The sequence below is a fragment of the Coenobita brevimanus genome, chromosome 46 (assembly GCF_032717465.1).
Source record: "Coenobita brevimanus isolate Jiangsu-jjx chromosome 46, ASM3271746v2, whole genome shotgun sequence".
Classification (NCBI taxonomy): domain Eukaryota; kingdom Metazoa; phylum Arthropoda; class Malacostraca; order Decapoda; family Coenobitidae; genus Coenobita; species Coenobita brevimanus.
Genome location: NC_136999.1, coordinates 7,555,098 through 7,582,892, shown reverse-complemented (window position 1 = coordinate 7,582,892; position 27,795 = coordinate 7,555,098). Strand labels below are relative to the sequence as shown.

The following is a 27,795-nucleotide window of genomic DNA, read 5'->3' as shown; positions in this document are numbered from 1 at the left end:
TGGAGAGGTATATGAGGGGGGGGGGGATGTGAGTTGAAGGGAGGGCAGCATAATGATTGGGGACAGGGCGATATGGAGGCAGTTTGTTTGTGGCCACCCTTACTGTAAAGGGAATACTGTATCATATTCTAGTACACTAGACCCTCACTATAACTAACTAACTGGGGGGAAGCATGATCTGATAAAGCCGATAGTCTGTTATATCCGATGGGCTCCCACTGCAGTGGGATTCAGGCACGTTTGAAAATAATTGAGTACAGTGACATATTCTACTACTAAAAATGAAAACTATAGCCATTTTACACTAACCTGGCCCATAATTTCACCCTTATCCAGCTTATTTCACATCCTTGTCTTAGCCTATCTTCATGACCAGTACAGTAGTACTGTAGTCTGTTATTACATCCTAGCAATTATGATGGGGGAAAGGTGCAATTTCAGTCCGCGTTGGAGTAAAAAGGATAGGAAGTACACGTTTTGCACCCCATTTAAATGACATTGTTCATTACAGCTGATGGAAGTTCAATGGCCATCATAGTGTCCGCTAAATCCAATACCAGTATCTGGTCTATCGAGGTATGTTAAAGTGAGGGTCTGCTGTATTCAAAATGAAAACTATACCCATTTCATACTGACACAGCCCATAATTTCACACTTTTTTAGCTTATTTCACATAGCACTTCATAATGACTAGCAGGGAATGAGTATACTGTACTGTACTGCAATATGTTCTTACAACTTAAGCAGTCACGATGGAGAGAAGGCAATTTCAGTTTGGGAGGGCCGTGTAATGCGCCCCATTTAATGACCATTGTTTGGTATAGCTGAAAAGCAGTTCAATGGGCTCAGAGGCATTCAGAAAAACCGCATAATGAACCTCGTTGAACAACTGTCATTCAGTATATCCAATGAAAGTTTGGTGGGCTCTCAGGTGTTCATTAAATCCAAAATTTGTTATGTCAAGTCTCGTTATAACAAGTGCTTACTGCAAGTGAAAATTTTATTGTACAGTACATCCCCCTAGTACGCGTCTATATGGGCGGCAGAGGATGTCGCGTACTAGGAATTCGCGTACTGTGAATACATAAACTTATGGGAAAAATTACATTTGGGCGGCACCCCCCTTCATGGGCAACCCTTGAGACCCCTTCCAGACCTAAGTATTGTACTATACAGGGAAACTATCTAAGACATATTGCCTAAGATAAAGTAAACCAAGAAGATTATGGCTTTATAGGTAAATCAACAAGGATATGGCTTAACTAAACCAACAAGAATATGGCTGCTCACCTTTACTCAAGAGGACAACAGGCATGATGGAGGTAAGAAGAGGATCCGAGGCAGAATGAAGCACCTAGCGTGCATCTCATTTATCACTCACCACACCACCCGACACACCATTTTCGTCACCAGCACTTTCGACACTTTCACTACCTAATGCTCTCACTTCGTTCATAAACCCTTCAAAGTCTATTTCTGACACCTCAGACACTGAATCAGCCTCTTGATCCTCCTCAGGATATGGCTCTTCTGATGTTGAAGGGAGTGATTCCTTACTTTCTTTAAACCGAAGGTAACGGGTGATGAGTGTTTGCTTCCGTCTGTTTAATTCCTGGCTGTGCTTGTCGGTGTAGTAATGGAAGGTTCTGTCCAGTGAAGACATCACCTCCTTGCAACTGAGAGCGTTCAATGTCCTTGAATTCTTCCTTGAATTTATCAAGGGCACACAGTACTCTGCTGATCTCCATCATGGTCAGATCTTCACTCTCCATCACTGGTGTTGCTGCCTTTTCTGCTGCCATCTCCTGCTCAAGGTGGGCGGAGCATAGGCAACCATTATCACTTCTTGGGGGGGCAATGTCGCGTACTTGGGGTAACCCTGGATTTGGGCCACTCTTCGCTGACTGTCTCATTTACAAGGAGTTCAATTCGCATACTTAAAAAAAAAAAAAAAAAAAGGTCCTCGCGTACAAGGGGGATCGCGTACTTGGAACTTGCGTACTGTGGGGATGTACTGTATATCGAAAAAGATCCTAAATTTTTTGTCATCGTATAAGCAGTATATTGCATACCAGTTCATTATACAGTGAGGATCTGCAGTATAAGGGAAATGCATGTTTAATAATTAAAACCACATTACCATATCATATGATTGGTTGCGTAAGATGTATACACTAAATGTATAAAGGTGGCCATTGGAAAACTGGTATCGAAATTGGCTTTGCGTATTGACAGGGAGACTTATATAGGGTTTTATAGGTGTAACCGCTGTACAGGGGTTGAAAGGACAGTACAACACCATCTGTAAAAACGCATAATCCAACAGAGCATTGACTGAATTTTGATGGAGAAATGGGGCATTACTGTAATAGCTGTTTAACTGTGTATTCTGTTGATAACTTCTTCATTAGTGGTTTCCTGTTGTAGAAGCCTGGTGGTTTGGTGATCATGGGTTCTATTCTCAGTTTTTTTTATCGAGGCGAAGATGCACTTGACAGATTGGCGATGACTGGCTGAATGCAACATTACTTCATAATCTCTATTATTAATTGACAACATAATATATCCGATGGAGAAATTTGGGTTAGTAAATGCTATTCGGACGTGTTGCATTCAGCCAATCATCATCAACCTATCAAGTGCATCTTCGCCTTAATAATAAAAAAAAGAAACGAGTATAGTTGAGAGGAAGCATAGGTGCTGTGTGTTTTGTTTGAATCTTTAGATGCAACAGGAGAAGTTTTTGCATACTGTATGTAACTTAGTCAGGGTCACAGTCCAGCCACATACTCTTAAAGATGCTAAACTATGGTAGCTTAGCCTAAAGTCCCTATACAGTATTTTGTAGGGGTCAGTATGGAATTGACATCCATTACTCTTGATCTTACGAGCTCTTTTGAAATAATGTGACAGGAAATTTGGTTAAGATGAAAATGATGTTGCTGATAGAATGTCTTAGCTGTAGTTTGCCAGCTAATGTAATACACTTTATCATTTTTTTATTAAATAGAAAGTGCTCCCCTTGGAAACAAACAATGTTTGTTTGTTGATTAAACACTTCTTGTTTTGACAGAGGAAAATGGAACTCTCACAGTCCAACATTTTTACTGCAGGCAGCTTGCACCTCTTGGTGGCATAAGTGTTGGAGATGGATAGATCCTGGAATCTCCTTTGTCCTCAGATGTATGTCATGAAAGAGGTGCCGGAGATCCATGCCCAAGATTTCTCTTGACCTTGTGAACATCACTGTTATTTTCATTATATTTCATTTTCAGTTTTAAGTCTGCCAAATAGCTCAGCTGTAATTGGTTCATGTGACAGCACTTCTTCATCATGCTCAGTTCTGTAACAGTTCACCTCATTAGCTTACTCTTCTGGAAGATAATGTTAACTTGAATGATGATGATACTTATGAACTAACTATAGAGCATGTTTTTACTACTCAGTATATTCTATGACTAAGCTGCAGCTAATACTGTACTGTACAGCATTTACACATGTTAATTTTGTGATCTCTTGATTTACAGTGGAGCATCAATGTGGCAAAAATTACAGAAGTGATACCAGTTGCTATTGTACCAAATATTGTTCTTCAGAAAAGGGTACTTAAACCTTTCAGGTAGGATATTTCAAGCCTTATGTAGTATTTCAATGCCATATGGGTATTATGCAAGCTAAGTTTATGATTACACAGACTGAACCTGTCTTCTTTGTTAACACTCCTTATGGTTTATAGTTGTATGGGCCTCGTTGAATGATTATTTAACCTCTCTAATAGAACAAGTATTCATTTAGCTCTTTTTGATAGTGATAATTTGAAATATTGTATTTCACTTGTGTGGGGGTGCTCACCATCCACTCACTCGATGTAGTGCTGCTCTCGGGTATCTGCCCTTTCCTCTCCATCCTTCTTTCCTTCCATTCTCTTATATATTTCCTTCCTTCATTCTTTCCTTCTCCTTCTGCCTATGGGTGACTTTACACTCCCTCTTCTGTCTTTCTTTTCTTCATTCTTTCCACTTCCTTCAGCCTGTGGGTGACTCTACACAGAGTGACAAGCCAAGTGGTTTCCTGTGCACCAGGAAACCATTTACTAGGCTGGGTGGTAACCATATAACCAAATTTTGGCACCTGGTGGTTTAGTGGGTAATTATTGCGCTCCAATCGGATTGAGCTGGTGAAGGTTTATATCCAAGGGGTGGTTGGGGTTGATTGCTCATGTAATGCCACTCAGGGATGAGTGAGGCTGGTCACTCTCATCTTAAATGTCGGGACCAACTGCCTTGCCCCGGGCTCCTACGCTCCTCATGGGGCAATGTAGGATTGGATGATGGATGGATGGATGGATACCAGTTGCTATTGTACCAAATATTGTTCTTCAGAAAAGGGTACTTAAACCTTTCAGGTAGGATATTTCAAGCCTTATATAGTATTTTAATGGTATATGGGTACTATGCAAACTAAGTTTATGATTACACAGACTGAAGCTGTCTTCTTTGTTAACACTCCTCATGCTTTATAGTTGTGTAGGCCTCGTTGAATGATTGTTTGACCTCTCTAACAGAACGAGTATTCATTTAGCTCTTTTTGATAGTGATAATTTGAAATATTGTATTTCACTTGTGACATGTCAGACTCTCCCAAAGACCCCTGCTTCTTCCTTTTATGACCATTGTTATCCTCCATCATATATATCATAATGACAGTTAGACATATACACCATCATGGTTACTGGATTAGTATTTGTCTCTATGCTTGGTGAACTATTATGTTGTATCAAGTGGTCATATTGTTTGATGATGAAGAAGGTGATTATTCATTACTTCTTTGTGAGTGAATTATTGTTCAGTGCACAATGTTAACCCATGGATCATCTTCTTTATGTTTTCTAGATATCAGACTGGTGGGAGTGTGCTTGCAGGTAAATTGGCAGTGGAATATGGATGGTCTATCAACATTGGTGGGGGGTTCCACCACTGTTGGGGTAATCAAGGTGGAGGGTTTTGTGCCTATGCTGACATCACCCTTACCGTCCATTTCATCCTCAGTCATTACGCACATATCCAGAGGGTTATGATAATTGATTTGGATGCTCATCAGGTAAGGGGCAAATTGATTCTGAAATGCTATACAGTACAGTTATTATTCTTGTTTACCACAGAAATGGAATTGTATTTCTCAGGTTAGTTTAATCAAGTAGGACTAAATGAAATTTAATGGATGATGGGCACCCCAAAGTGTATTTTTCCAAGTAATGCATCAAACCAGATATAGATACTGTACTGTAGCCTAAACCTTAACTCAGAAATAAATATATTTTATTGCTTTTTACAGTCTCAGATTTTGAAACTGGGTAAATTATTTCTTTATACTGAAATGCAGCAGTTCGTTAAATCAGAAGTTCATTGGTTTGCATTTTCTTCGTTAGGGTAATGCTTGAGCTGTGGATGAACACGCAAAATTATTTTACTCAGGGTACTACAAAATGATTTTCTTCTGAGGGGAATTTTGTTAGTTAAACACTGAACTGGGCAACCTTTTGAATGCTCTGATTTGCCCTACCTGAATAAAATTGTTCTACATTTAGCCTGAGTAATATACTATACTGTACTTGGGTGTGTCCACGGCAGTTAGAGAAGTATACAAGGAATTACCGTGTATAATTGGATTCTTTTCTTGTTTCAACAGGGTAATGGTCATGAAAGGGACTTTATGGGACGGAAAGATGTTTATATTATGGATATGTACAATAAATACATTTACCCAAATGACACCTATGCAAAGAAGGCAATTAATCGTAAGATTGAGCTGTTCGCTTACACTGAAGATGAAGAGTACCTCGATAGGGTCAGCACGTAAGTACTGTATGTATGTACCCGTATTATTATTATTATTATTATTACTGAGATGAGAGTGACCAGCCTCATTCATCCCTGAGTGGCATTACATGAGCAATAAATCCCAACTGCCCCTTGGATATAAACTTGCACTGGCTCAATCCAACTGGACCGCCTTAATTACCCACTAAACCATCAGGCGCCATAATTTGGTTATATGGTTACAACCCAGCGTAGTAAATGGTTTCCCGGTGTACCAGAAACCATTTGGCTTGTTACTCAGAGTGACTCTACACTGAATGACAAGCCAAATGGTTTCCTGTACACCAGGACACCATTTACTACGTAAGGGTTGTAACTATGAGGTGCTCCAGTCAGATTGAGCCGGTGCAGGTTTATATTCAAGGGATGGTTGGGGTTTATTGCTCACTTAATGCCACTTAAGGATGAGTGAGGCTGGTCACTTTCATCTTAAATGTCAGGACCAACTTGCCTATCCCCAGGTTCTTATGCTCTTGATGGGGCAACACTGGATTAGATGATAAATTCACTCACATCATAAATGTCGGGACCAACTTGCCTTGCCCTGGACTCCACTCCTCATGGGGCAACATAAAATTGGATGATGGATGGGTGGATGGATTTTAGGGCTTTGGCAGTCCATATGATACCGGTAGGAACAAAAGTCTGCCAAATATTTTATCTCTTTTATTTCTCACTTTTGTCTGCTGGGCAGTATTTCCTAAGGTGAGGGAGGCTTGGGATATTAATCTACCCATAGATGATTCTCTTTTAATATTATGCATCAGGAAGGAAAGTGATAGACATGCCCTAAATGTGAAGTAGATGCAATAGAATAGTAGGTCAACATTTATCTCCAACTTTACATAGGGGTCCTTCTAACACTTGACTGAGATCTCCAAAAGGACTGAAGTACCATGATTTGGATCTTTTCACCCCATTTGGTATTGGGGAATTTGATTAAACTTACAATTATCCATCACTGCACTATCCAACCAAACACAATATCCAGCGATGTTGGTTCGGCTCTGTTAAAATAATATCCAACAAAATTACGCAACATCCAAAGCCGAAATAGGAAGTAACTGACAGTTCTATGCAACATCGCGATGTGAGACGTATCAACCGCTTGTATGCGGAAGCCAGCTGGTGCCAGGGAAAAACCCACAATGCACCAGCCAGTGAAAACGGCCGCAACACGCCAGCCAATCAGAATTCATTGCGGGAGTGGACCACGGTGTGCCGAGCCAACGCTTAGTCTAGCATGGATTTCATTCATTGAAGACGTATCTATGCACTCTGCTCTTGAGACCATGCGGTGGCAAAACCTTGGTGCTAAGACTTATTCTGTGGCCTCCCATGCCGTGCTTGGTATTGTTGTTCCAAAGCTTGTGGCCTCTCAGTGCTTCGTGTCCTACTGCTGTACTGTGATTCTGAAATTACTGTTATCATCATCATCATCATCCAGACTTCCTTTCCCACCATAGGGCAGGATGAGGAGTAGCAATGTCCAGACAGCCAAAGTTTGCCCAATTCAATGGGCCACACTTCCATTCACTCACCATTCAAGCCCTCGAAATCCTGGCTCCATCAGATAGGCCAGAAAATTTCACCACATTCTGTAGCATCACATATACCTATCTGCTAGAGCCAATCTGATTGCTGTCACATTAAAAAGGGGAGCCCAATCCCTGGTTATGTGCTTCTCTGCACTAAATTCATACAGCTAGCTCGGTCTCTTGTCAGTCCCTTAACCTCAAACAACTTCCGTATCTCTCTTCCTCACACACTCATCCATCATATCCCTCCACCTTCTTGACCTACCTTGCCTCCTCTCTCCTTCAAGTTCACTCTGATATACCTTTTTCACCACTTTATTGTCATCCATTCTTTCCACATAACCAAACCATCTCAGTACACTCTTTTCGATTCTGGTGTCCACAGACTTCCTGATTCCGCATGTTTCATGAATCACATTATTCCGTATCCTATCCACTCTCTGTACCCCACACATATTCCTCAGCAGTCCCATCTCCACTGCCCTTACTCCTGACATTTCATTTTCATGTTACATCATAGTCTCACATCCGTATCTTAAAGTTGGCACTAACACCCCTTCATGTAAGCCTCGTGAAGCTGTAACCTCAAGCTTCTTGTCCTTATCAAGGCCCAAACACCAGCCACTTTCCTTCCCTGTGTCACTTTCCTCTCCACTTCTTTTGCACATTTTCCCCTCTTTTCTATCACTGTACCCATGTATTTGAACTCTCTCACCAATTCCAGCCTCTCTTCATTCACCGTAACATCACACTGGGAGTCACCTTCTCTCTCTATAACCATCACTTTACTCTTTTCTACATTTACTCTCAAGGCACATTGCTCACAGACATATGCAAAATTCTGCACTAGTCTACGAAGCTTTTGTCCAGCATTTGCAAGTAGCACTGCATCATCAGCATACAACAAATTTGAGATATTCCATCCATCATCATTCATTACTCATGTCGTCCCTTTCTCCATTACTCATGTTTTTACTTCTCTCATCACCCTACCCATATAAATATTGAACAACCATGGGGACATCACACAACTTTGTCGCACACCTACGTTGATCATGAACCATTCACTTAGATGCCCATTTACCCTTACACATGCCTCACTACCATCATTTAAACTCTTGACAGCACCTAGCATCTTACCATCTACACCATACATGCGTGAAACCTCCCACAGTCCATCTCTATCTACTTTGTTGTATGCATTTTCCAGATCCATGAATGCCATAAACACCTTAGAGTCCTTCTCACACGCCTTCTCCACTATCTATCTTACTGCAAATTTTTGATCCACACATCCTCTGCCACTCCTAAAGCCACCCTGTTTGTCACTCACTAGGACTTCTGACATCTGTCTTACAGTCTCTATAATAATTCTTCCATATACCTTCCCTACAACACTGAAGAGACTTATGGCACTATAATTCTTGCACTCATTTCGCTCACATTTATTTTTGTACAGGAGTACAGTCACAGCCTTTTCCACTATACTGGCACAGTTTCACTCATCCATGCCTTCTTACACATCTCCAGCAAGCACTTCATTCCGCTCTCTCCACTACACTTAATCATCTCTCCAAACACCTCATCAACTTCAGCTGCTTTCCCATTTTTCAGTCACTTCAAAGCATTCTTCACCTCTGCGAAAGTCATGTATCTTGGCACTGCATTCCTTCTCTGTACAACCCCAAAACCAATCATGTTAACAGTTGCTTTGCTCTTTCCATTCGTAGACATAATTACAGTAATCACTCCAATATTCAACGTAATAGAGCCATAGGTAGGTCCGGATATTGGTTCTGTCCGGATATTGGGCCCCAGCTTATGGACTTGTACTTATGGACCCTAACTCAGAGAAACACCTATACAACTCCCTCTGGACATGCATAGCACCTATTTAAGACCCAAATCACACCAATAAGGCACATAAATGACTGAAATAAATGCAAAAGAAACATAAAATGAGGGTTTAGAAGTAGGTTCATACAATAATAAACATTCTGGTGACTGGCTCCTGGACTGGTACTTATGGACCCTAACCTAGCCTAACTCAGAAAAACACCTTCCTACTGCACATGCATAGCTCCTAACACCCTATTCGCACCAATAAAGGACATTAAAGAGTGAAATGAGGTAAGTATTTTATGGAAAAAAGTACAGTATGAAACATTCTTATGTCCGGATAGTGGGGATGTTCGGATGTTGGGCGTCCGGATATTAGAGTGATTACTATATTTCACTAGATCACACGGGATTAACTGCACTGAACTGTACTGCATGGTGTACAATTCCCTCCATTAATGCCAACATCAGGTGAGTACATAGTACACTATGTACTGTACTACTCTAGTGTATCAATACTGCATTGTATTTTCTTTAATTTTCTTATTCTACTCATGGGAAAGTTTTTAGGATAGAGGGTCGAGAAATGCATGATGAATAAATCCACTGAAAAAACGGTATGCTCTTCGTTGGCAGATGTGTGGTACCTGTATGGTTTTCTACCTAATGAACTGACTCAAACTACCAATGAGCTTGCAACGTCTTACAGTATCTTGGCAAATCCATTCTGTAAAACGTTACTCATAAAAACATGGAAAAATAAAGAAATAAATCTTGATCATTTACTGGTGAACAAATGATCTGGAAAGTAGTGTTGTACAACTGAATTATTACGACTCCCTTGCTCACAGTTATGCAAACGACAGCAGCACGTCAATTTATTCCCTATCTGACCACTGTCACCCCACCCCTCGCTCGCCACTCAGCTGTTTTGCAGATAATACAGTAAATGGACACGAATTGCATGGAAAAATAAGATCAAGAAATAAATCTTGAGCATTTATTGGTGAACTGATGATCAGGAAAGAAGTGTTGTGCATTAAAATTATCATGACTCCCTTGCTCACAGTTATGTACAGGGTCGCGGCCCACCAGTTTATTCCTTGCCTGACCTCCATATTCCACCCATCATTCACCACACAGTTGGTTTGCACATAATACAGTGAATATATAGAAACTGCAAAGCACGGTAATTTTATCTAACAAAGTAAACCATTTCTGTGAGCTAGCTGCCAGTGCAAATGCAGTCTAAGGTGATGTATATATTCATCTTAGAACGCATTTGAGGAATAAATTGGTGGGCCGCTGCTGTACACAAGTGAGCAAGAGAGTCATGATAATTCTACTGTACACTTCTTTTATAAACATCAGTAAATGACCAAGATTGATTGATTGATTTTTCCATGTTCTATGAATAACAAATAATGTTTAACAAAATGAACTTACTGTGTGCATTGTGTGCTCCTACAAGACACTGCAATCATGTGTGTTATGTCTGTGGGGTGTGTTTAACCCCTAAAGCCCTATGTACCATGATCATTGTTTTCCGAACTTGGTACATGAAGTCCTGCGTACCATGATCGTAGCAAGGATACAGAAAATTGGAGAGGTGTTACCCTGCCTCTTTTATGATGTAAATGATGCCTAGCCAATGGAAACTAAGAGATCAGGTGGTGGGAGGCGTGATCCGGCCCCCTCTCTGACTTGGAGAAGGGACCCCCTCCTCATGCCATCACCCCACCTCCCTCTGCCCCATTGGATCCTGCCCTCTGTGTCCCTTCCCACCCAAACTACCCCAAATACCACCTCTAGACCGTATTTTGGTGTGTGTGTCACCCACACTTACTCCCACCTTAGACCCGCCACACCCCCTCCACCTCCCTATCCCCCTTTTGTCCAGTGAGTGTGGTAAAGGCCTAATATTGATGATTGTAAACAGGCTGAATATTATATATATATATATATATATATATATATATATAGATATATATATATATATACAGTATATATGTCACGGTGTTTTTAAAATAAATGCAATTATTAAATGATAATTCTCAATAATACTGAAGAGCAGGGACAATGAATTGTCTTGCTAAATCAAGCAATGAATACTTTATGCCGGCCCGCTTCGCCAACTCTCTCAGAACGAGAATTTATAAACTTTCTCAACAGTACACAGCAGAGACCAATTACTCACAATTGCTGTTTATTAGTACTGTTAGCCTCTGAAGAAAGTGACTTCACCCCTGACAATAAATAACTAATACTATTAATGACATCAGGTTCTTGCTGATGCGTTAACTCCTAGAAGGCACAACGGATTTTAAGCTTAATACAACAAGACTGGCCTAAGTACCAGTTATGAATAGCAAAGTGTTTATGCGAGCTAGGAGCTATAAGGGAAATAAGCTTAATTATGGAGAAATGAAACACGAGTTTACATTACATTAAGCTCAAAGAAAAAGAACTGTTAAATTTATTAATTACAAAGGAACAAATTCAACGTTACATCTTAAAGTGAATTCAAAAATAAGAGATCGCACTCACTAGCTCACTCAAAAGCTAACCTCTTAAACCTAGGAAAATACGAAATGGAAATACTGGTCAATGTAGCGTATCACCAAGAAAGGGTGGGAGCCTGGAGAACTGTAGTCTAGTGGAGTCTGGGTGCTAGATGACCTCTCTCACTCTCACTACTGGAGCACAGAACCTCACTCCGTCGCGACAGACAAAAAACTCCTCAAATACGATGCGTGTGGTAGGATATTGTACAGGCCAGAGGAAGAAGGCGTGGCCAACAGTTGAGGCAAGCAGGGGCAAACAATAAAGAAACAATAATATCGCTCAGTAGAGCACTTAATGACGTGCATTAGATCGGTCAATTTTGAAACAGTGACGAATGTTTTGAAAAGTATCCCACCGAAATGGAGAGAGAAACGGTTAACTGAACGATACACAGTGAGTTTTCCACTAATAGTTCGTGGTTTCTCACAAAAGGAAAATGTCGCGAATTTGAATCGTGACATTACGCCCCTGCAAAATGAAATTTTTTCCTTATGGGAAAAAATTTGTGTATATATATATATATATATATATATACTGTATGTACACATCCTAACTCAGTCACACAAGATTCACATTGTGGTGTGTGCTATCCTGCTACAGGAGAAAATCACTATCGCCAATGAGCATAAAAACCTCGTATTTACGTTAATAGAGGCAAGCTTGAGGGAAAGAACTCCGTGACAACAGTGAAAATCCTGTACTCAGGTCAAACTGAGCGAAAGTTCGCTACATTTACACTGATAACTAATTGTTGTGTAGCGTGGTGTATGTGATAAACGGTGTAGGTGTGACAGTTGTAGTGTAACTGTACCTACATGTAAAATGACACAGTAAATATTAATAATATGGTGACGACGAAGGCAGAGGAGAAGAGGCGGCAGCGTGCGGCAAACGATCAGCTGGCCCGCACAGCAAAACTGCTACACCCATCGCTGTACCTGCAAAATCAATTAAGGTGGAGCATCAAAAGTGTCAATGAGACAAAAATTTTTATTACATTACAATTACTCTCTCTGCCTAGCAATCAGTACATGCTACGAAAGGTATGCTCTAGCTGAAAAATACGAGTGACAGCCTAAGCTTCGTACATTCGAGGTCACCATTAATTTATTAGGTACATTATTAACCAGGAAACATAGTCCCTGGACGCCGTTGGTCTCGAGGACTTGTGTAGTTTACTGGTTAAACTTAACTCTACACTTACGATTAGTGTTGGCAAGTTGAGAATCCTTATGCAAACTCGGGCTCGTGTGTCCTCAGACACAGCCTCGGACTGCACACGGGTCCTCAACCTCTGCCTTAACCTAGTGCCTATATTAATATCGGGGAGCTGAGAATCCCTGTGCAAACTCGGGCTCGTGTGTCCACAGACACAGCCTCGGGTCGCTTCTGCGGGGTTCTCTCTCGAACTTCCCCCTTAACCTACAGTACTTATTAATATCAGGGAGCTGAGAATCCTTGTGCAAACTCGGGCTCGTGTGTCCGCAGACACAGCCTCGGACTGCACACGGGTCCTCAAACTTCCCCCCTTTAGCCTAGAGTACACATGTATATACAATATCGGGGCAGCTGAGAATCCTTACGCAAACTCGGGCTCGTGTGTCCGCAGACACAGCCTCGGGTCGCCTCTGCGGGTTCTCAAACTTTCCCCCCTTAAACTTATAGTATACATGTATGTACAGGCCCTGGATATACTGTGTCCTGTGGGGCCAATGGGCGAGACGTCAGGTCTGCACCCACTTCACCACTACCCTGTCTCTCAACTGCTTCAGAGATTATGGGTGTGAGTTCAGAAGGCGCAGGAAGGACGTGTCCCTGACTGATGTTACGTGGACACACATTGCAGGAACGCACAAAACTATCTATGTCTCGTCCCATCCCTGGCCAGAAAAAGTCAGCTCAGATACGGCCCTGGGTCTTCCTTTTGCCCATGTGACCTCCTGAGGCTGAACAATGACCCCGTTCTAACACTGCTAGGCGGTACTTGGCGGGAACGTCAAACCGCAGTTGAACCTCGCCCTCGGGTGTTCGTGACTCACGGTAGAGCCGTCCTTGTTTGCGAAGGAACTTGGCTCGACCTCCCCGTGAATACTTTATCACTCGACCCTTTTGTTTCTTCCACACGACAGCAAGTGTTGGGTCGGAGTGTTGTTCTTGAACAAGAAGTTGGCTACACATCAGATCTTGCGGCGATTCAATGGTCACTGGGGTGACACAGTCTGGAGCCTCAGCCATGGCTCGTGTTACTGTAGACGAAGTCTGAGTAGCGTCATCTTCGGTGCAACCATCCTTGACACCAGATGTGTTACCTATAATTAGGTCAAACAAAGGTTCTGGCATGACAACTGCGAGTGTCATACCAGTATAAAATGGAGATGCCACCTGGATACATGCCTCAGGGAACAATCTCACTGATCCATCAATAAGGTTAGCATGGATCTGTCGACCTGTGTACTGCTCAGGCCGAACTAAACTCTGCTTGACAGAGCAACCTGAGGATCCATTATCTCTCAGGACCTTCACAGGAATGCCTCCCACAAACCCTGGCGTTTGAACAAGAAGGTACTGTCACCTGTGGGAGGGCCTGTGGAGGAAGCAGCCAGCCACTCATGAGGCTGCTGAATAAATGATGCGGCAAACATGGTGCCATGAGAATTAGATACTTGAGGGGTCGTACTCACTGCCTGTGGAGATGTGGAGGGGTGTTCACTGTCGCTGTGGGACAAGTGAACTGTGGGGAAGTACCCGTACTGGTAGGGACGTGACCACCATGCTGCTGCTGAGGAATGAAGGCTGCGTTCGCCTCCTGCCTCCTATTCACTTGAGCTGGTGGTGAAAAGGACAGTCCCGACGGTCGGTTGCGTGGCTGATACTGCTGCTGGTTAGGGTACTTGTTGTACCTCTTCCACTCAGGTTTCTGAGTGTTTTGACCCTGGTCCTTCCACTGCGGTTTTGGACCTTGGCCATTATTTTGAGAATGGCCTTGTTGGTGGGGTTCAATCTGAGACGGTTTCCCAGATTTATCAGCTTTTCTGTTCCAGGTATGCTGCTTGCGAGTTTGATACCCGTATGCAGTGAAATATGCATCAGCCTTTTCTACCATTTGGCTGGCATCTTTCACCTGGCAGATCTTAATCTGTGCTATGAGCTCAGCAGGCCACGACCTCTCTAGCTGTGTACACAGCATAAGGTCAATTATCCCCTCACGCGTGGAAGGAGTTTCATCTTTCTCCATCCACTCACCTAAGTAAGCAGTGAGACGGTCAAGGAACTGAACAGCTGTCTCCTTGTCTTGGAGATGAGCTCGCATGAACTGAACTTTGGCGTCGTCTACTGTGAGACCATACTCCTTAACGAGTGCAGCTTTCATCATCTCATACGTGAGATTGTCTCCACGAATTCTGTGGAGAATATTGAGGGCAGGGCCCTCAAATAAACTAAGAAATTGGAGTCGCTTAGCTGCCTCATCCAGTTGATACATGTCTGCCATGTCCTCAAAACGAGTTATGTACGGCTCGATTCGCTCGCCTTCCTTGTATGAAGGAAGCTTGATGTGTGGGGTCACCAGGACATGTGTAGGAAGAGTGCTAGTGGAGCTTGGGTTGGCTGCAGCAGATGTGCCTGAAGCCAAGGAATCTCGCTTGAGCTTCAAAACTTCAAGTTCATGTTTTTCGCGTGATTCTCGCTCGGCACGTTCGTGTTCACGCTCGTATTCGCATTGTTCTCGCTCGTATTCGTGCTCTTTCTCACACTGCTCTTGCTCATATGCACGCTCTCTTTCATGTTGTTCGCGCTGTTCTCGCTCGTATTCGCGCTGAATCTTACACTCTTCACAGGCATCATTCTTGCGCTGCTGCTCCTGATTATACCATGAGAGTATGTACTTTTTAATTTCCTGGGGCTCGGTAAGCCCCATGTCTTTGGCTTCTTGTAAAAATACAGTGGTAGCCATGACGCTAATTTACTAAACAAGCTGAAACTGAGTACTGACTGCTGCTTCGCAAACGAATGCTAATAAACACAAGTAAAGAATACAGACACAAGCTAGTGGTGACCAGTCTTATCTAGTTAACTGGCAAAGAATAAAGCAAAAATGCAAATGACTGGGAAGACTCAATAATTAACACAATGGGTACGGCGACTTCCCAGGAGCGAATAAAATCGTCTGGCGTTACCAAGAATAAAGTACTAAACAGAGTTAAGTACTCTATGGATTAATAAAGCAGAAATTCACTTGCTAAACTAACGGTAAACACCAGTAAGCTTGTGCCTATAAACTTTAATGATAAATACCTAAATATGAACGAGTGAGTATTATCTCGTGGATAGCTTTAGAGCTAGGAGTTAATATCCTGGAATGAGGTCGCCAATTGTCACGGGGTTTTTAAAATAAATGCAATTACTAAATGGTAATTCTCAATAATACTGAAGAGCAGGGACAATGAATTGTCTTAAATCAAGCAATGATTACTTTATGCCGGACCACTTCGCCGACTCTCTCAGAACGAGAATTTATAAACTTTCTCAACAGTACGCAGCAGAGACCAATTACTGTTAGCCTCTGGAGAAAGTGACTTCACCCCTGACAATAAATAACTAATACTATTAATGACATCAGGTTCTTGCTGATGCGTTAACTCCTAGAATCCACAACGGATTTTAAGCTTAATACAACAAAACTGGCCTAAGTACCAGTTATGAATAGCAAAGCGTTTATGCGAGCTAGGAGCTATAAGGGAAATAAGCTTAATTATGGAGAAATGAAACACGAGTTTACATTACATTAAGCTCAAAGAAAAAGAACTGTTAAATTTATTAATTACAAAGGAACAAATTCAACGTTACATCTTAAAGTGAATTCAAAAATATGAGATCGCACTCACTCACTCACTCAGAAGCTAACCCCTTAAAACTAGGAAAATATGAAAAGGAAATACTGGTCAATGTAGCGTATCACCAAAGAAGGGTGGGAGCCTGGAGAACTGTAGCCTAGTGGAGTCTGGGTGCTAGATGACCTCTCTCACTCTCACTACTGGAGCACAGAACCTCACTCCGTCGCGACAGACAAAAGACTCTTCAAATACGATGCGTGTGGTAGGATATTGTACAGGCCAGCGGAAGAAGGCGTGGCCAACGGTTGAGGCAAGCAGGGGCGAACAATAAAGAAACAATAATATCGCTCAGTAGAGCACTTAATGACGTGCATTAGATCGGTCACTCTTGAAACAGTGACGAATGTTTTGAAAAGTATACCACCGAAATGGAGAGAGAAACGGTTAACTGAACGATACACAGTGAGTTTTCCACTAATAGTTCGTGGTTTCTCACAAAAGGAAAATGTCGCGAATTTGATTCGTGACAATATATATATATATATATATATATATATATATATATGCACTCAATCCTCGTAAATCGCATGTTCACAAATCACGGATTCGTAAATCACGGCTAGGTGGCTGTCAGACTGCCGGCAACCTTAAATCACTATTAAGTCACGAAAATCGCGGACCTAGGCACCCAAGTGGGCCTTCTCCGAGGAGAACCGTAAACCGCGGCATTCAAACTGAATATCGCGACCCAACAACCAATCACTGTGCGTCATTGGTGGCATATGTGCATACTAATGCTGCCATGTTGTTGTTGTTCTTGTCCCGCCAGTCCACACACTACAGACCGTCGCCGTGGAGAACGAGAGTTACCTGCCTTTTTTGTGCAACTTCCCCCCGCCTCCTACCTGCCATGGCCCCTCCCGACCCCCCGATGAAGCGCTTTAAGCAGTATGGTGTCAAGACTTTCGCGACATCAGCTTAGCCACACACCACACCACACCACACCACACCACACAGCACATGATACCATCCTTTCAAGCTAAGCCACATAAAATAAGCTGCTGCAGTTGTTGACAGTCAAAGTTTGGAGCTCATTCGTTGTGCTGAGAGGGGAGAGAAGTTTTCAAAGTTGGCGAAAGAGTTTGGAAAGAACAAGTGCTGAGAGGTTCTAAGTTCTTCCCAACACCATCCCACTCCATTCACTTAAGCAATTTTGTCATAGGATTAAGGTGAGATCCCTTAACATGGCTTATTAATACATGCACTGAATATTCCTAAATTTGTATGTTTGTGTTTGATGGTGCCTAGATAGGTGCAGGTAGAGTGTTGTGGGGGTGGGTTGGCCAAAGTCCAGACCCAAATTAATTTTTCACATAAGTTATTATTCATAAATCACGGAATTCGTAAATCACGGCAGTGGTCCAAACCCAAATTGCCACGATTTACGAGGACTGAGTGTGTGAGTGTGTGTATATATATATATATATATATATATATATATATGCTCTCAATAAGAAAGCATACATATACTCTCAAAAGAAGAAAGCATACATTGAATGGATGAGAAATAGGGGTGTGGAAGAAGTTGAGAGGCGGAAGAGAGAGTTATATGTACAAATGAAGAGAGAGGTGAAAAGATTAGTAAGAGATAGTAAGAAGAGAGTGGATGAGGAATTTGGAAGGAATTTGAATGTAAAGTGCAGGGAATGTGAGAAAATGTTCTGGAAAGAGGTGAAGAGAGTAAGACAGGATGGAAGTGAAGTTCGTTGGGGAGTGAAAGATAAAAATGGTAGAATACTAGTGGAGAAGTGAGAAAAAGTGAGCAGATGGAGAGAACACTTTAAGGAATTGTTGAACATAGAGAATGGAAGTAATGCAAGTATAAGTGGCTGGGGAATGGCTGGGAGAAGGAGGGAGGTGAGAAGACAGGAAGAAATCAGTAGGATAGAAGTTGTGGAAGCAATGATGAAAGCCAAATTGAGGAAAGCCCCAGGAATTGATGGAGTGTGTGTTGAAATGTTGAAGCATGGGAGAGAGATAGTAGAAGAATCGATGTGGAAGATGTGCAGATTGGCCTGGGAGGAAGGCAGAGTCCCGGAGGATTGGAAGTCAGGTATAATTATTCCCTTGTACAAAGGAAAAGGGGAAAAAGAAGTGTGTGGTAATCATAGGGGCATTTGTCTTCTTAGTGTAATAGGAAAAGTGAGCGGTAGGATACTTATTGACAGAGTTAGGGAAATAACAGAGGAATTAGTTGGAGAAGAATAGGGAGGCTCTAGGAAGGGAAGAGGTTGTGTAGATCAGATATTCATTCTCAGATCTTTAGTGGAAAAGTTTCTAGAGAAGGGAAAGAAGTTGTATGTGGCCTTCATAGATTTGGAGAAAGCATATGACAGGGTGGATAGACAAGGATTGTGGAAAGTACAGTATTAAGAATATATGGAGTACATGGGACGTTGTTGAATGCTGTGAAGAGTATGTATGATGGTGCTAAGGTTGAAGTGCATGTGGATGGTGAACTGAGAGAATTTTTCTCTTTGAAGGTTGGGTTGAAACAGAGATGTGTCATGTCTCCATGGTTGTTCAATCTGTACATGGATGGGGTAATAAAAGAGATACAAGGTAGGGCAGTGTATCCTGGAGTGGCCCTAGTGAGAGAGGGTAGTGTTTGGAAACTCCCTGTACTGTTGTTTGCAGATGATACTGTATTGTTAAGTGAAGATGAAGGGGAGCTGCAAGGCTTGGTGGATGAGTTTGGAAGGGTGTGTAGGAAATAGAATCTAAAGGTGAATGTAGGGAAGAGTAAAGTGATGGTCTTTGAGAGAGGTGAAGTCAGTGAATGTACAGCGAGGTTGAATGGTGAGGAAATGGAAAATGTGATTAAGTTTAAGTATTTGGCGAGTGTGATGAGTAGGGATGAAAGTTTGGAGGGTGAAGTGCTTGAAAGGGTATAACAAGGAAAAAAGGTTGCTGGTTCCTTGAAAGCAGTGATAAGAAACAGGGAAGTGAGCATGGAAGTGAAAAAGTTACTACATGACAGTATTGTGATACCAACTCTAACGTATCGAAGTGAAGCTTGGACATTGTTGGAAGGACACAAGTCAAGAGTGAGAGCAGTGGAAATGAGTTATTTAAGAGGGGCCTATGGAGTCACATGGAGAGACAGGCTGACAAATGAGGATATAAAGGAGCATTGTGGTGTGGATGTGGTTGAGATAGGAAGCGTTAGGAGGAACACATTGAGGTGGTTTGGCCATTTGGAGAGGATGGAGGATGAGAGACTGACGAAGAGAGTGTATGTGAGTGAGGTGGAGGGGGGGGAGAAGGAGGGGGAGGCCGAAGATGAGATGGATGGATGGAGTGGAGAGGTATATGAGAGAGGGGTGTGTGAGTTGGGAGCAGCGCAGTGAAATGGCAGGGGACAGGGCGACGTGGAGGCGATTTGTTTGTGGCCACCCTGTACAGGATTAAGGCGTCTGGCAATATATATATATATATATACACACAATAATCCCTCCACTATCTGATGTAACAGAGCCAAAGGCATGTCCGGAAAGTGGTCCCGTCCGGATAGTGGGCCTCTGACTGCTGGACTGGTACTTATGGACCCTAACCCAGCCTAACTTTGAAAGCCACCTACTGTAAATAACTCCTTACCAGGCATGCATAGCACTTATTTAAACCTATTTAAGACCCTATTCACACCAATAATGGACATAAAGCATGAAATAAATGAAAAGGAACCAGAGAATGAGGAATTAGAAGTGAGTATGGAAAATACTTAGGCCTAGCAGCACACAGGGTACTGTATTGTACTTACAGCACGTCTGTGGCCACCTCCTCTAACTCTCTAAGGCTCTGGTAGTTGTGAAAATGCTCTTGAAGCACATACAGTAATCCAGTGTTGTGCTATACTTAATTCTTTGCACTGTGAGTTATAATTGTTTAACCTTGCACATTCTTCTGAACCCCTTCTTTACCGAAAATGTGTTTTGATGTACCCCCGTACATTGCCTGTAAACACCCGTGAGACACCGGAACCGCTACCGTGGTACGCTGGTACACCCTGTAATGAATGGCAGCTTATGGGCCTCAGGATAGCCCGGTAAGGCTGTTTCTGAGGACCTCGTGTTAGCAACAGCTCTGTGTTTTGACAACAAAGACTGTGACGAAGTTCTGACAAATTCTGACATCATGAGATACGTCATGACTGAGTTGCGGTGGCACCAATGGCTTGCTCACTCATCTGTGATGTAACCTTTTTTAGACCAATCATTATTTTAATTATAATTTCTACTACAGATATCATAATATATTTTCTGCTGACATACGGCAAAATTTACACCCCTTGGCCTGCCTGAGAGAGTCAGTTACCACGCACTTGACCACGAGAGAGGGTGTAAAGGATATTTTTCTCTCATGGCGTCTCTGGTGGATTCCGATAGTGACAAGTTTATTCCTCATGAGGATACTTATTTAGATGTATCAGATGATGATGCAGCAGTGTCTGATGTGTCAGTAGATGACTGTGATCCTGAAAATGATAGCAAGGTTGATGTGAGTGAGGAGGAGGAGGAAATTAGTAGCGAGCTTAGTGACGCTGCACTCTCGACAACAAACTGGTCAAGGTTGCCACCACCATCACGTGTGTCCACACACTTCATGCTCAGCTTACAAGGTAAATAAATAAGCCATCCACTGTGCAGGACATTTTTTTCAAGCCAGTTTGTACAGTAGTTACCTGGGTAACAGCACTTCAGCTTAAGATATGTAAACTTATATACCATAATGCCAAGAAACCATTTACAATGCTGGGTGGTAACCATATAACCAAACCATACATGTTCCCTACGTGTCAACAAGTGGGTTGGTGGAGGGTTAGTGCCCCTCCCCGTAAAATAAATAACTCAAAGTCAAATGGCCACCCCTTGCGGGATTATGGCGTCTGGCAATAGATAGATAGATAGATTTATTTTATAATCTTTTTTTATTACCAACATCATGCTGGGTTTACGTGATCATCAGTATACAAACAAATCAGAAAGAGTGAATAGTTTCGACGTGGCAAAAAATATACACTACCCCTCACACTACGGGAGGGGGAGCTATCAGGTCGGTATGGGGGGTAAACGTAGTGTTTACATTGGGGGGAGGGTCTGTAAAGAAGGGGTTAACTGAACCACACCAGTTTGAACCGCCAGTTTCAACCGCCACTCTGCACTCCACGCTCACTCCAAAGTTAATCCTTTGCACTCTAAATTCTAGTTTCATAATACTGCTCAACACTGTAAATTCCCATGTGGTCTAATGGCGAGGTACTGCGGTTTATTCACTGTTTATTCACAAAAAACGAACACGTGCGGCACCGATTACGATGGACGTCTTCCCTGAACGAAGGTTATGCAGTAACTGGGCACAGGGTTGCCAGATCTGAACTCGGCCACATTACCAAACCCCTCAATTTTCATTACCAAATTCTTAAAGGAAGCATTTATGCTTCACTAATTATATAAAAAAGTGGAAATACATGTAATCACTCTCCTTATAATTAACAGAATGTCGATTATTTTCACGCTATGTTGGCTGGCAGATTAATCAGAGAGAGCAGACAATCCACCATCTCCATCCTGTGTATCCACATACATGTGAAAAATCCGTTTGGTAATGCATTATTCTGATTCATTACCGAACAAATTTTTCATTACCAAATTGGCCCACATTTGGTAATGAAAAATCCCAAATGGCAACCCTGACAGGGGAGGGGGGAGGGGGGAGGAAGGAAGGGGTGAAGGGTCCATGTTGTAACAGCTGTTCGGTGCCATGCGCCAATTTAAAATTATGGGTGAGAAAAAATTTGGATTTTGGGGGGATTTATTTCTTTTTTTGGCCATTTTTGGGTTCTGAAGGTCCAGGCCCACAATGTCCGGTAAGTGGGGTGTCCGGAAAGTGGGCATCCGGAAAGTACAGGGATTGGATTACTGTATATATATATATATATATATATATATATATATATATGTATATATATATATATATATATATATATATATATATATATATATATACATAAATATATATATATATATATCTATCTATCTATCTATCTATTGCCAGACGCCTCAATCCCGTTTGGGGTGGCCACAAACAAATCGCCTCCAAGTCGCCCTGTCCCCCGCCATTTCACTACCCTGCTCCCAGCTCACACCCCCTCTCTCATATACCTCTCCACCCCATCCCTCCATCTCATCCTCGGTCTCCCCCTCCCTCTTCCACCCTCCACCTCACTCACATACACTCTCTTCGTCAGTCTTTCACCCTCCATCCTCTCCACATGGCCAAACCACCTCAGTGTGTTCCTCACAACGCTTCCTATCACATCCACATCAACACCACAACGCTCCTTTATATCCTCATTCGTCAGCCTGTCTCTCCACGTGACTCCACAAGCTCCTCTTAAATAACTCATTTCCACTGCTCTCACTCTTGACTTGTGTCCTTCCAACAACGTCCAAGCTTCACTTCCGTACGTTAGAGTTGGTATCACAATACTGTCATGTAGTAACTTTTTTACTTCCATGCTCACTTCCCTGTTTCTTATCACTGCTTTCAAGGAACCAGCAACCTTTCTTCCCTGCTGTACCCTTTCAAGCACTTCACCCTCCAAACCTCCATCCTTACTCATCACACTACCCAAATACTTAAACGTACTCACATTTTCCAATTCCTCACCATCCAACCTCGCTATACATTCACTGACTTCACCTCTCTCAAAGACCATCACTTTACTCTTCCCTACATTCACCTTTAGGTTCCGTTTCTTACACACTCTCTCAATATATATATATATATATATATATATATATATATATATATATATTTGTATCCCTACATGTCAAGTGGGGTTGGTGGAGGATTAGTGCCCCTCCCTGTAAAACAATTAACTCTAAGCCCTTGGCCACCCCGTCTGGGATACATGGCGTCTGGCAATGAATGAATGAATGAATGATGTATATTATAGGGCTACAGTTGATTTTAAGTTGATAATTTTGTATCGCCTGCAAACGATGTTAAAAATATTCTAATGGCCCTTACTAGGAGAAAGGTTCCCCACCCCTGGCTTAGATGAAACGTTGCTTCATCAATAAAAATCAAACGCGGTAAGAAGCTGTTGTCTTCCATGTTCTGTAACATCGCATCACTAAATTCTACACGGTTTCCTTTGTCACCTGCACAAATGGCCTATACCAGTTGCAACCGGTATGGCCTCATGATTAAACATCACCTTAACACACGCCAGACAGTCGTATTAGGGATCGCAAGTTCTTGACTGGCACGACGAGTGGACTTGTGCGGGCTACACAGAAAACTCTCTTGAATTCTTCTCACATTTTCCTCTGAAGTGCGTAGTCACCCTGGGCTCTTCCCCTTACATAAACAGCCTGTTTCCTCAAATTGTTGGTACCAACAACAAATGCTCTTTGGTACTGGCAGATCAATGCCAAAACGCCGTTGAAACGCACACTGCACCGAAATTATGGATTCAGTCTTGCTGAACTGCAGAACACAAAATGCTTTGTGTTGTGGGGTCACCATCTTGCGACAACTGAGGTTAGAGGCTGTTGGTGCGCTGGGAGAGGCATCTTGCAGTGGTTATTTGAAACTCTGTGCCGCGCCCTTTCAAGTGGTAAGAGTTTCATTCATGGTCAGTTCGTGGTTGCAGAGATATAGCAATTTCAAATTGGATCCATCGTTTTGAAACACCCTGTATGTGTGTGTGTGTGTATTTACCTATTTACCTATTTGTAGTATACAGGAATTGAGCAATGCTCGTGTTGTCCTGTCTCCATATCCACATTTATCAAGTCTACCTTTACACACATGAATGTTTTTCTCACGCACCACCTCTTTGTCTAAGTCGTTCCAAATATTTAAGTATTTACCTAATATACCTAATTGTGATATACACGGAATGTACTATGCTCGTGGGTTTCCGTCGCTGTTTCTCAATAAGTCGAATTTAACTTTAAACTTGTTTAAGTTTTTAGACTGGACGATCTCTTTGTCCAGGCTATTCCATAAGTCTATACTTCTGTAAGGAAAGCTATATTTCTTGATATCCTTCAAGCAGCTTGACTTTTTCAATTTCATTCCATGTCCTCTTGTTGCTCTCTTATCCCATACAAACAGATCTTCTTTGTCAATTTTATCTACTCCCACCATGGTCCTGAACACCGCAATCATGTCTCCCCTCTTTCTCCTTTCCTCTAACGAAGGCAAATCCAGTTTTTCCAGCCTCTCTCTGTATGACAGGTCTGTCAGACTGGGGACCATCTTGGTTGCTGTTCTTTGTATTCTCTCAATCTTGTTTATATCTTTCTTTTTGTGTGGGGACCACACTACCGCTGCATATTCTAACCTGGGGCGGATCATGGCCACTATCAATTTTTTCATCATTTCCTCATCCATATAATGAAATGCTACTCTTATGTTAGTCAAGAGTTTATAAGTCTCTCCAACTATCTTGTTAATGTGCTTTTCTGGTGACAAACTATCTTGGACCAGCACTCCCAAATCTTTCTCTTCTCTCCTTTTTGTGATTAATTCATTACCCAAAAAATAATTCAGTGATGGTCTCCTGGTACTTTTACCCATTTCCAATATTTTACATTTCTTTACATTAAATTTCATTTCCCACGTCCGGCTCCAATTGTGTATCCTATCCAAATCCTCCTGCAGTATTTTACAATCCTCCTCAACCTCTATCTTCCTTAAGATCTTTACATCATCAGCAAACAGACTTGCATAACTGTTCACTCCATATACCATATCATTTACGTAAATCAGGAACATTGCTGGCGCCAACTCTGAGCCTTGAGGGACTCCACTTGTTACTTCCCTCCATCTAGACATCTTTTCCTTTATTACTGTCCTCATTTGTCTGTCTCTCAAAAAGTCTCTCATCCATTCCAGAAGTTTCTCCTTTAGTGTGTGTGTGTGTGTGTGTGTGTGTGTGTCACGAATCAAATTCGCGACATTACCCTTTTGTGAGAAGCCACGAACTATTAGTGGAAAACTCACTGTTTATCGTTCAGTTAACCGCTCATTCGGACGGAAGCTTTGTCAAATCAGTTTTTCATTGTCATACGTGATCGTCTTTGTGTGAGACATTAGCGCTTCCGATGAGCGATTTGTTTTGGGCGCGTTTCGCTCATTCGACCATTAGAAAATGCGGCCTACTGCTTCCCCTTTTGTTCCCACGACTTACTCAGTCTAGTTGTGGCTTTGACGGAGAGAGGTCCTGTGCTCCAGAAGTGTGAGAGAAGAGGTAGCTAGCACCCAGACTCCACTGAGACAGTTATCCAGTACTCCCATCCTTAGTTCAGCTTCGGGTGATACAAAGCATTCATCGACTATAGTATTTCCTTTTGTATTTTGTAGTCTTAAGAGTTTAGTTAAGGTGTTTTTTCCTAGGCGTAAGTATTTAGCTTTTGTGTGAGTGAGTGAGTGCGGTCTCATTGATTTGATTTGAAATGTAACGTTAAATTTATTTTTTGTAATCAATAAATTTAACAGTTCCTTTTCTTGAGCTAAATGTAAAGTAAAATCTTGTTTCATTTCTCCAAATTAAGCTTATTTTCCATATAGCTCCTAGCTTGCATTAACGTTTGCTTTCATAACTGGTACTTAGACCAGTCTTGCTGTATTAACTTAAAATCCGTTGTGCCACCTAGGAGTTAAAGCATCAGCAAGAACCTGATATTATTATTAGTATTAGTTATTTATTGTCAGGGGTGAAGTAACTTTCTCCAGAGGCTAACAGTACTAATTCAGCATTTGTGAGTAATTAGTCTCTGCCGTGTACTGTTGAGAAAGTTTATAAATTCTCGTTCTTAGAGAATCGTGCACAAGCCAGCGTAAAGTAATCGTTGCTTGATGTAGCAAGACAATCATTGTCTCTGCTCTTCAATATTATTGAATATTAATATCAATTAAATAATATTTAAGCATTTATTTAAAAAACATTGCGATATTTTAAAAACACCGTGACAATTGGCGACCTCATTCCAGGATATTAACTCCTAGCTCTAAAGCTATTCACGAGATAGTGCTCACTCATTCATATTTAGGTATTTATAATTAAAGTTTATAGGCACAAGTTTACTGGTTACCGTTGATTTAGCAAGTGAATTTTTGCTTTATTAATCAATAGAGTACTTAACTCGAGTTTATTCCTGGTAACGCCAGACGATTTTATTCGGTCCTGGGAAGTCGCCGTACCCATTGTGTTTATTATTGAGTCTTCCCAGTCATTTACATTTTTTATTTATTTTTGCCAGTTAACTAGATAAGACTGGTCACCACTAGCTTGTGTCTGTACTCTTTACTTGTGTCATTAGCATTCGTTTGCGAAGCAGTCAGTGCTCAGTTTCGGGTTGCTTAATAAATTAGCGCCATGGCTACCGCTGTATTTGTACAGGAAGCCAAAGATATGGGTCTCACAGACCCAGAGAAAATACAGAGTTACGTTCTCTCACGGTTCAATTACGAGCAAGAACGTGAGAAAGATGCTCGTGAAGAGCGTAGGATTCAGCACGAATACGAGCGAGAACAGCGTGAGGAACGCGAAAAGGAGCGCAAACACGAGCAGAAACAACGCGAGCTCGAGTTAGAAAAAGAGCGGGAACAACGGGAATACGAGCGAGAACAGCGTGAGGAACGAGAGAGAGAACGAGAACACGAACGTGCCGAGCGGGAAGCACGCGAAAAACATGAACTTGAAGTGCTGAAGCTCCAGCAAGATTCCTTGGCTTCAGACACGTCTGGTGCAGTTGGTCCAAGCTCCACGAGCGTTTTCCCTGCACATGTCCTGGCGACCCCACGCATCAAGCTTCCTTCATACAAGGAAAGCGAGCGAATCGAGCTGTACATAGCTCATTTTGAGGACATGGCAGACATGTATCAACTGGATGAGGCAGCTAAGCGGATCCAATTTCTTAGTTTATTTGAGGGCCCTGCCCTCGATATTCTCCACAGAATTCGTGGAGACAATCTCACATTCGAGATGATGAAAGCTGCACTCATTAAGGCGTATGGTCTCACAGTAGACGACGCCAAAGTTCAGTTCATGCGAGCTCGTCTCCA

At 42.1% G+C, this 27,795-nt stretch overlaps 1 protein-coding gene across 1 annotated transcript in view; it reads left to right on the top strand.

Moving 5' to 3' along the window:
• The window catches only part of HDAC11 (Histone deacetylase 11), a 76,591-nt gene that overhangs the window by 31,564 nt on the left and 17,232 nt on the right, over positions 1 to 27,795 (top strand). Inside the window, exons 4-6 of the mRNA XM_080271614.1 lie at positions 3,528 to 3,619; positions 4,893 to 5,100; positions 5,689 to 5,855. Of these exons, the coding sequence (XP_080127740.1) occupies positions 3,528 to 3,619; positions 4,893 to 5,100; positions 5,689 to 5,855 (467 nt within the window). The remainder of the gene's footprint in view (positions 1 to 3,527; positions 3,620 to 4,892; positions 5,101 to 5,688; positions 5,856 to 27,795) is intronic.